Raw genomic sequence first — 10561 nt, 5'->3', positions numbered from 1 at the left:
TTAGGCTCCGCCCATTTTTCCTCCCAGATGGTTCTTCCCACTTTTTCTTCTCCTCCCAGTTAGTGTGCTCTCCTCAGCAAAATTCACAGAAAAGAAAGCTGTTTTAAGTACAACTAATTTATTTATTTTTTGTTGTAACATAATTTTCAGAAGAGAATTATAGTTTTTTCCTAATTGATACTATCGACGTTGATCGTGATGTCTGCTTTGGTCAAGATTTTGCTTGTGCACACGTTGATCGTAACAGCAATCGGTGTAGAGGCTTCAGGCGACGGAATATCGGCTAAAGTTGCTGACAGTGGCTCTAACAACGAAGATGGTGGAGGTGTCATATGAGCATTGCGTGAAGAACCAGTGGCAATGTTCACCTTCTTCCCGTTTCTGATTACTCCCGCCCAGAAGCGAACTTCTCCACCACCTGTGCCAGATCCGTTAACCTTTGCGTGGATTCTCAGATCTTCGCTAGAGTCTGGTGTTTCGAAACACTCGTGGATTCACGATCAAAATCGTACTACTAACAATCGACGGATGAATGGCCTGAATTTCAGCTTTCAGCAAGCGGACCGCATTCTCCTCGAGTTGTTGGGGATCAGATGACATTGCAATATTCTAGAAGATGCGACAGACTGCAAAATTTGGGGAAATCGTTTTCTAGAAATTAACAATCAAAGAGTCCACTACTGATGAGGCCGTGCTCTTTTCCTTATTTTTTTGTTAAATTAATATTTTATACGGCCGAAACAGGATTTTTGCATTTTTTTCTAGTGGAAAACGGCCGAAACAGGATTTTTTTTTGTATTTTTCATATTGAAAAAAGAATTTCTTGGGAACATAAAATTCGAATTTCAATTGGAATTTCTTTTTTGTTGCAAAAATACAATTTTTTCATTGACTTAATTTCATACTTGCGGACGGGCCCAAAGCGGGCCGTGGCGGGCCCTGTCATAGTTTCTTTTAGGATTGATATTTTTGACCAACTAAATTAGATGTGGTAGAACTCGACGAGCCCTACAAAATGATAGTATTTGAGACACTGTATCGAAGGGTTGGTTAAAAATAAGAATATCGAAATTATCAACTACTATCCGGATCATTATGAAGATTTATTGAAATCCGAAGTTCAAACGATACAAATTTGGTCAAAATTGGAGATGGTCGATTTTGGGCGAATTTTAGTTACCATGTACTCCCCCACATGGTGTTTTCGCACTTTTTCGACTAAAACCCTTTTGAGGGCATCGGATTTTTTATGGCACTATGGTACTACAGTGTAAGCAGGTCCATAGCATCAAACTATTAGGGTTTGGTTTTTTAAACAGTGGAAAATTTCTGAGAAATTTCCAAAAAAGTGAAAAAAAAATCCAAAAATTCGAAAGTGAAAAAAAAATCCAAAAATTTTCTCTACAAAAATTCGAAAGTGAAAAAAAAATCCAAAAATTTTCTCTACTTCAGGATTACTGTAGAAAATTGGTCTCAACACAAAAAATGGTCATAATAGTACCAGGAACGGAAATCTGAAACATTTGGGTCGATATCATCATCTTGAACAAAAATAATTTTTCAGGGTTACGGTATGTCATCGCGCCCAGGAGGGGACGTGGACTATGGGTACTAAGTCTTAGAGTAGTCCCTATACCCACCACATACAATATCAGACTTCTACGACCATTTTGAATTCTTCCATTGCCATCGTCTGTTGACTCGATATCAATTCTTTCAGAGAATGTGTCTTAATAATTTTGCTCACGGGCGAGTTTTTCAGCTGAAAAGGAAACACATTTTCAGTGGTTTGAATTGTATACTGATTGTTGTTATGATATTCTGGGTCGTTGTTTCTCATTTAAGCAAAACTTAAATTTCCATTTTTGAAAAAGCAAAACTTAAATTTCCATTTTTGTTAAAAACTTGATTGGACTACTGAAATTCTTATTCCCTACTTCAATGACATTTTTAATAATTTAGAACATTTCTCGAACCTTATTTAGAGCGTTAAAAATTTTTCAATCCCGCAATATTTTTCAGTTTAAAACTTGAGCTCAATTTTGAGCTGTCAGAGCTGAAAATGCCTTTAACACTTGCAACCTGATAATGAGCATTCTTAAAATATGTTCTATCAATTTCAGCTGTAAAGTTTATATTAGTCTAGTGTCTCTAGTTCGGTTACTGCGCATTCATTTTCAAAACTTAGCTAACTCAAAAAAAATTCAACAATCCTTCTGAGAAGTCGATATGTGAAGAATGAAATTAAAACATCTCTTTTTGACATCATCTCTCGGAAAGACATGACAAGAATTAGAATAAAACAGATTATGTTTTTCGTGGAGATTTTTCGAAGCTCTCCCTACTGCTAATCGAGGCTCTATTTTATTTTTCCTTTAATTCAGGTTGCAATTCAAAATTTCTGATTTGTCGGGAGGAGAAAATCAATGAGAACTTTACTCGTTGTTCATTAATTCATAATTTGTATCCAAAATTACCTATCAACATACTTGTAATCCGGGCCTTTGCCGGGCCTTCGCGGGCCTTGCCATCATTTCTTTCAGAATCTATATTTTCGAACCAACTAAATCAGATATGATAGAGCTCCACGAGTACTACAAAACAATATTGTTTGGAATACTGTATCTTATCTATGAACAAAGTTACAGATCATAAAGTGGCTTTTCTCGCAGGGCCCGGCAGGCCCGGGGCGGGCTTGCTTTTTTTTGCTCCTTTTGCTCTGTAACTTTGTTCATAGATAAGATACAGTATTCCAAACAATATCGTTTTGTAGTACTCGTGGAGCTCTATCATATCTGATTTAGTTGGTTCGAAAATATAGATTCTGAAAGAAGTTATGGTAGGGCCCGCGTAGGCCCAGCAAAGGCCCGGATTACAAGTATGCCTATCAATGTTCAATTTCATTAAGAGGAAACCTTTATTTTTCACAAGACCATTCAATTATACAAACACTGGAAAAATACATTCGACTAGTATTTAACTCGGGAAAAATTCTGACAGATATTTGCCATCTACTCGTGCTTCACCTTTTTCATTAACATGATTTTTGAAGATAAGATTTTCGTTACTTTCACGATCAGATAAAAACCCAAAGCAGCTACAGAAATCAACAGAACAATTGCATCCACACAGTAATACTCAATATTCCCATTCTCGATCCAGGAAGTTCAAAAATCCTGTGAAGCCCTGGATTCGCCGCTGCGTATTCCATCCATTGCACAAATCGCTCTTTTGGTTGGTCTGGTTTTTCCACTAACATTTTTTGGAGTTTTATGGCCTTTTCCTGATATGACTTATCAAAAAGAATGGCTCTCAGTCCCTTCTCAATGCTCTCTTCACTTAGTTTTGTCTTGTTCAATAGGTATGTGGTTCCTCGAGCGACTCCTAAAAAAGTGGATGATAATGTTCTGATAACCACTTTATGGGTCATACCATTCGCAGCATTGTGTGGTTGATCAGCGAACAATGGGATCGCTATAATTGGTTTTCCTGCGTAAGACGCTTCATTGAACGAGTTCAAACCAACATGAGAGATAAATCCAATAACTCGTTGGTCGTCTGAAAGTTATTCATTAAAAATTAATTTCTGTTTCATTGCACTTACACAGCAAATCAGTTTGTGGCAGCCAATCCACTAAAATGACATTTTTAGCTTCTTCGAACATTTTCTCCTCTCCTGGTTGAATTTCATATTTCCATAGAAAAGTGTATTCAGAATATTTCTTGAAGACTTTCACAAAGTTCTTCACTGCATATCTGGGATAGACTTTTCCTGGAACTTGTGTTCCAAAACTGAAAATTATCGTTCCATTTCTTGATCTGGACAATAATTCATCTAGTTTCTGGTCCACCGGCTTTGGGCTTTTCAGATTAATTCCTCCGATGTATTGAATTCGATGATGAAGAGGTCTTGGCTTTTCCATCACTTCATTAGAATTGATGAATGTTAAATCTACTTTTCTGATGGTCTCTTCAATACTGAAATCATTTCCAAATCTTTTCTGAAGCAAAAGTTCCTGATCTCGTTTCAAAGTTGGAATCTGTATGTAGTTGACGAATCCCCAACTGATAAGGTTCCAGAATCTTCCATACAAAGTAGATAAGTCGAATTTTTGGAAAAGTGCTGAATGAGAAAGTTTAAGCAGGCAGAAATCGGTGAGTCTGACTTACGAACAACTTGTGATGGTGCATTTGGAAGACCGATGGTAACTGTTTCAATAGGCATAATAGGGACGGCATTAATAGTGTTGACCGATGGAATTCCGAATGATTTTAGAATGGAGACTCCACAAAAATCAAATGTACCCACGATTCCAATATCATATTTTCGGTAGGTCAGAAACTCATGAAGTTTTTGGTCGGTCAAAGCAACTGGAATTTCAGATATTAAAAAATAAGTAAAGACACTTCTCACTTTCACATAAGCTATTTCCAATATCATAATACGGTCTAAATCCATTGATCGGAAATCTCACATCCCCAAATATGTTAGTCAAATGGTGCATTTTGTTCCAGTCGCTTCCATTTTTGAATCCAAACACATAAAATCTGTCGGCCTTACTTTTTCCATGACCTGTGACTTGATCATTCATTCTGGCAATAATGACGTCCTGCAATTTTCAGATTTTTAGGCTTCCAGACCGACAGACTCACCACAGTATGCCCTTTCTCTTTTAAACTGTCCACAAGAGAATCGCTGAAGTCCAAATGACTCTTTCCAATTGCATTTATGTAGAAGACAACATTCATAGCAGTGATTGAACTCCATATTGTCATAAAAAATACGAAATTTGACAATCTCATCGTTGTTGCTTCTGAAGGTTTTCAATCAAAATTTATACCAACCTAAACAGCTGTACAATACAAACTAAACGGCCGTCTAGATGTGATGTGTTATCATTGAGGAGACATCATAACAGAAAAGATTCACGTGAAGGAAACGATTCTGGGCATCAATGTAGTTTGTGGGACAATCATTTTGGAGGGATCAAAAATTTATGGAAAACAGTGTACTTTTGATTAACGACGTCACTGTTTGATTAACTTGAAAATCTAACATACATGGTTCAAAGCTAAATGAACACATTGTGACTTTCAAGTAATTTTGCTCTCAGTAAAAAACAGACACAAAAACGATGACAGTTAAGGAAACAAAAATATAACTGGATTCCCTTATCAATCGCTAGAACAGGCAGTTGGCTGATAACGTGTCACAGGTCACTAACTTATCAGTGGCTCTTCTTTATTGTCACCACAACTCGATGTGGTCGGTTATTTGGTTTCAGTACTTGATGTGTCTTTGAACGAACTATGTCTCAAAAAGTTTAGTGAATGCCATAAAACAACATGGATGTTCCTTCTCTTTTTATTAATATAACAAAAATTCATATTTTTCTAGAATGGACAAAAAGGCATTGCATGAAAAAGAACCTAGATACTCAACAACTAAAATTAATCAGTTTTAGTTTTTTACCGATCAATTTAACATATACTTTGATTAACAGCTTCAAGAGCAAATAAGATGCAAGTGCAGAATAGAAAGCCAAAAACATGACAACGTCTAAATAATAATGAGCAATCAGTCCGACTTGATAGATTTCTGGAACTTGAGATCGCAGATTTGGGAATCTGAAAAAGATACATTATTTTGAATGTGTTCTAGAAAACTTACTGAATAGCAAACTCCAGATGCTTCATAAGACACATTTTTATATCGATTGGTTGATTAGACAGAACATCTAAAAGCTCTTCGGCTTTCTTTTGATACTTCGTATTAGTCACCATTTCTTTCATTTTTCTAGTTAATTTTTCCCCGTTTATCATACGGCACTGCCAACATCAATGCATTTTTAGGTTGATCTCCACTAATTGAAACCATTAGGGCTGATTTGGCTGAGTATGCAACTTCCATTGTACTTCCCAATTCTCCATGTGTCATAAACACGTTCACTCGTTTGTCAGCAAGAAGATTAGTCTGAGGGACACATTTCTTGAGATGCACATTTTTTTGGAACCCTCTTCTTGAATTCAGTGTCATCCTTTTCATACTTCCAGATAAATGTGACATTTGGAAGTAATTCGAACATTTTGATAAGTCCTGCTTTAAAACTGCTTTTAAAACTGTAGACTCTCTTTCTTGCAAGATTTTTTCGTATTCTTCTGGCAATGATCCCACATGTTTCATCTTCTCCAAATCCATTGAATTCCCTCCAGCATGAACAATAGTCGCAGTAGTAGGAACGGCAAAATCAAGGTAGGGATTGGAGTTTGTGATGAAGGTTGGTGATTGTGTTACAAGATCCTTCCATGAAGGAACAGGTCTCGCCATTGTTTTTTGAAATATTAGGTTGGAAAGAAAGTTTCTTTCTTTTTCGCAGGGTTGTTTTTGAGGCTCGATTTCTAGTTCTAGAAGAGGTGTACCGGGCCCAACTTGTTTTTGTTAGAAAGCTGTGTTCAATGTCTATTAGAGTGTAGATTGATTAATTTTCATCTCACTCCGTTTTGATGAAATTACGATTCTTTTGGTCCTTATCCGACTGAACAATAGCAACATGATTATATTTCTATTTTTATTTCGTCTTCAAACACCTGGTAATCGCCAAAAAATTGTGGATGTATATAAGGGACATGTCCGTCATTGTCTACAATTTGTGTTTGGTTCGAAAAATTCCGCCCAGGGAGAGTTCAGTTTGAAAGATGGCAACTACCTAGTGACAGGCATTGTCCTCTTGTCAACCAAGTTTTGTTAACGGATCGAAGTCTCTTGGCAAAGTCAAAAACTGGGTTGATTCGTACCCCGTGTTTTTCCGGACTACAATATGTTTCGCTATGTAGACATGGGTATGTTTCACCTATCATTTCTTCGCACGTTCAGTTGGGCGAGGGATCTAATTGCCGTAGGTGATAAGTGAGTAAGTTACTCTATCAATGTGCGGAAGGGTCAGTCGATTAACAAAGAAGGTCTAGCTCTGGACGTCCGGAAACCTAAATTTCCCTTGAAAAAGGGTATACTAGGAATTTGGTGCTTTTTCGAAGCAACGAAGACTGGGAACTATTAGATGTAGGCACTACTATGACTGCCGTCTTGTATGGTTCCTAATTGAAGAAGTTGAATTCGACAGTCGAATCAAGGCGAGGAGAAAAATCCAAAGTTCATTTCCAGCGCGACAATGAGAGATCACCGGTGATTAGAGGGATCAACGAAAAATTCATGTCGCTTGGCTGAACTATTATTTTGCAGCCACCGTGTTCTCCGGACCTTGCCCTCTCAGATAAATAGTCGTTTGGGGCTCTTGGACGTCATCTTGACAGAAAAAAAACTTCAATCAAAAAGATGACACAAAAAAGGAGTTGGCTCACTTTTTCAATCTGTTCTAGGCTAACGGAATCAAGAAAATACCAGAGCGTTGCCAGACAACAATCGATGCTCATGGACGTTACTTTCATTGATCTTGCCTCCTCCGCTTTTAGGAAAATCTGATCAAAAATGTTGCCAAAAAAAAGAAAGAAACTTTCTTTCAAAATAATAGTTCATTCTGATTCTATTGTGTCTCAAGTCTTCAAAATATTTTCTGTAGACATCGTTAAGCCGATCCAAGTATCCAGCATTCGGTGCACCTTTTGAACCGTCTCGTGTGGTGTATCCAAGGGCAGAAGGTAGAGCTGAGTACCAGTTTTCGCGAATTCGTCAGTTAAAATTTTTGAAATCATGAATGAAGAAAGAAACGGATTGTTGACAAGACGCGAGTCCCAAAACTCTGGGAACGTTTGAACTTCGGATTTCAATAAATCTTCATAATGATCCGGATAGTAGTTGATAATTTCGATATTCTTATTTTTAACCAACCCTTCGAGGTTTTTCATAGCAATATGGAATGGTTGGAATAGTGTCTGAAATTGGTTTTTTTAACTCATTTAACATTTATTACTAGATGAATAGAACTCACCACATTATGTCCATGATCAGCTATAACATCAGCCATTTTACTGATAAACTTGACATGACTGTACCCGAAAATCGGATTGATGATCAAAATGTTTTCGGCATGAAGAGTTCCAAAGAGGAAAAAAACAAATTTAAGTAGACAATGCATTACGGGAAAAGACTAATTGGGAGTCAATTGTCGTTCTCTTTTTATACCCCCAACAAAAAATGACCGCACCTTTTTGTCCATTATAAAGTTTGTACATTTAGAAGTTCGTGTAGTGTGTATACTGTAGTGATAAAGCAGAAAAGGATACGCTTGTATTCTATCTCAAACTGATATAATCGTTACCAGAATAAATAAATGGTTATTGACAGGTAGACAGACAATCACAAATTGGTGATAAGTTTGCTGAAAGAGATCTCATCCAAACTTGAAAAAATAACATTTTCCGAAACTTTTGCACCACTCTAATACAAAATCCATTCATTTTTCCGTTCTTTTTTCTTTGATAGATTCTTCTACTCAGTTTTTACGTCAATTGGTCTTGCTTGCACTTATCAGTTGTGAAAAGCTTCCGTCAGATGTTTTCTCGCATCTTTTTGATCTTTGCCCAATCGGCGGCACTTTTTTGAAGAGTGTGAACAAATAAAACCCACGCGAGAAAAATAATAGGTGGATAGTTCCTTTTTATTGGAATTCTAGGAAATCTAAACCTGTTGAAATGTGCTTTGATTCGAAGTCATTTAGAGTTCAAAATGATTTATTAATGGAGTTCATGAAAAACAAGGAGGCAAAAACAATAAAGTTTGGGGTCGAAATATACAAAAAAGATTTGTTGAGCAGCGGGGTACCCATAAATCTTCGATCGATCGATTAGGTCCTTCTTACTTTCTGCGACAGCATTGTCCATTTCCGCATGGAGAGTAGTTGGCTTGGCAGGAGCACGAGTTCTGTTGGGTCTGTTGGCAGGCTTGGGTGGCTGGTTGAGCAGCTTGGCAGGAGTTGGAGCAGGAAGACTGGCAAGCAGTCTGGCATTGAGCAGCTGGCTGTTGTTGTTGGACACATTGCTGCTGGCAGGACTGTTCGCATTGTGGAGCACATTGGGCAGATTGAGCAACAGAGGTTTGGAGAACAATTTGGATGACGGCTTGTTGAGCTGGGGCTTGGGTGGTGGTGTCGTATGGTTGGTACATTGGTTGAGCTTGTTGAGTGCAGGAGTTGTCACAGGCTGGTTGGCAAGCTGGAGCACAGTTGTTGGATCCTTGGTTGTTGTTGTTGTTGTATGGATCGTACATTGGAGCAGCGGTAGATTGAACCTGGTAGGTTGGCTGAGCTTGTTGTTGGTAGACTGGTTGAGCTTGTTGGTACACTGGCTGAGCTTGTTGGGAAGTGCAGGAGTTGTCACAGGCTGGCTGGCAGGCTGGGGCGCAGTTGGCGTTCTGGTTGTTGTTATTATATGGGTTGTACATCTGGGTGTTGGTGTTCTGGTTGTAGACTTGTTGGGTAGCCTGGGCGGTCTGTTGGCAGATATCAGAGCACTGGGTGTTGCAGGCAGAGTCGCATTGGTTGGCTGGCTGTTGTTGCTGAACGCAGGAATCCTGGCACTGTTGTTGGCATTGTGGCTGGCATTGGGCTTGAGCTTGTTGGATCTCGAGTTGGATTTGGATCACTTGTGGAGCCTGGGTGGTGGTGGATGGAGCATCACAGGCAACATTGCATTGCTGTTGGCATTGTGGTTGGCACTGAGCGGCTGGCTGTTGTTGCTGAACGCAGGTAGCTTGACATTGTTGCTGGCACACTGGTTGGCACTGTTGGTACTGAACAACTGGAGCCTGGGTGGTGGTAGTGGTGGTTGGTGGGTTGTACATTGGAGCGCATTGGGATTGACATTGTTGCTGGCATTGTGGTTGGCATTGGGACACCGATGGGGAGGACTGGCACTGTTGGGTGCAGCTCTGTTGGCAGGCTGGAGCGCATTGAGTAGCTTGAACCTGAATAGGATTATCAAAACTGAATCTTAGTATCAAATTTTTACCTGAACAGTTTGGGTTTGTTGTGGCTGAGCGCAAGAGCATGATGGGGCTTGTTGTTGGACTGGAGCAGATTGGCACGAGCAAGATTGGGTCTGTTGAACTTGTTGGCATGAGCACTGGCTCTGCTGTGGCTGAGCACATCCACACTGTCTCTTTTCACGGATCACGCTGCCCTAGAAGCGATTAAAGTAAGGAAATGGTTCGAAGAAAAAGGAATGAAACTTACAGACACCACGAGGGCGCAGGCGAAAAAGGCAATGGCGAGCGTGGTGAAGCGCATTTCAGTAGGTTCGTTTGGAGCCGAACTGTGTAAGAGGACGGATGGTAGAGTTGTCTTCCAGCATGCTTATATACCAACTTTCAACCTCCATTGCCACGCCCGAACTTGCACACTCCCGTAATTGCTTGCCCATCTTTCATCTTCCGCGCGGAACCGGAATGCTCGTTTCCTGTGCTCTCCGGAGCTCGTAACACTATTTCGCGTGGACGGTGGCGGCTTTCTTTCAGTAAACGTAACAAAAAAGCAAAGTTGGAGGGTGGGGGGGAGAAGGGAGGGAGGGTTCGCGCATTCTAAAAGTAAACTTTCATACACCAGACGTA

The 10561-nt window shown here is 39.3% G+C and overlaps 4 protein-coding genes across 4 annotated transcripts in view; all 4 read right to left on the bottom strand.

Annotated features, from left to right (window-relative positions):
• Cbr-ugt-51 overlaps window positions 1-4788 on the bottom strand; it is a gene marked incomplete at both ends in the record, with an annotated part of 8476 nt that extends 3688 nt beyond the window's left edge. Inside the window, 3 exons of the mRNA XM_002636345.1 lie at window positions 4171-4371; window positions 4415-4610; window positions 4654-4788. Coding sequence (XP_002636391.1) covers window positions 4171-4371; window positions 4415-4610; window positions 4654-4788 — 532 coding nt within the window. The remainder of the gene's footprint in view (window positions 1-4170; window positions 4372-4414; window positions 4611-4653) is intronic.
• CBG08696 lies at window positions 3012-3821 on the bottom strand (the record flags this gene model as incomplete). Its single annotated transcript, XM_002636346.1, is given in 4 exon segments — window positions 3012-3140; window positions 3143-3252; window positions 3433-3558; window positions 3605-3821. Coding segments are annotated over 4 exon segments (582 nt in total), but the record flags the coding sequence as incomplete, so codon positions are not given.
• A 2763-nt stretch (window positions 4789-7551) lies between the features above and the next one.
• Window positions 7552-8093, bottom strand: CBG08698 (the record flags this gene model as incomplete). Its single annotated transcript, XM_002636347.1, has 2 exons — window positions 7552-7890; window positions 7947-8093. 2 exons carry the CDS (start codon window positions 8091-8093, stop codon window positions 7552-7554), a joined length of 486 nt encoding a protein of 161 aa, XP_002636393.1.
• Window positions 8094-8812: 719 nt separating this feature from the next.
• On the bottom strand, window positions 8813-10241 carry Cbr-abu-8 (the record flags this gene model as incomplete). Its single annotated transcript, XM_045237306.1, has 3 exons — window positions 8813-9919; window positions 9964-10134; window positions 10188-10241. 3 exons carry the CDS (start codon window positions 10239-10241, stop codon window positions 8813-8815), a joined length of 1332 nt encoding a protein of 443 aa, XP_045093783.1.
• Window positions 10242-10561: the final 320 nt, after the last annotated feature.

The sequence above is a fragment of the Caenorhabditis briggsae genome (genome assembly GCF_000004555.2).
Source record: "Caenorhabditis briggsae complete genome, chrV, whole genome shotgun sequence".
Lineage (NCBI taxonomy): Eukaryota > Metazoa > Nematoda > Chromadorea > Rhabditida > Rhabditidae > Caenorhabditis > Caenorhabditis briggsae.
This window is presented reverse-complemented; position numbering and strand designations above follow the sequence as displayed.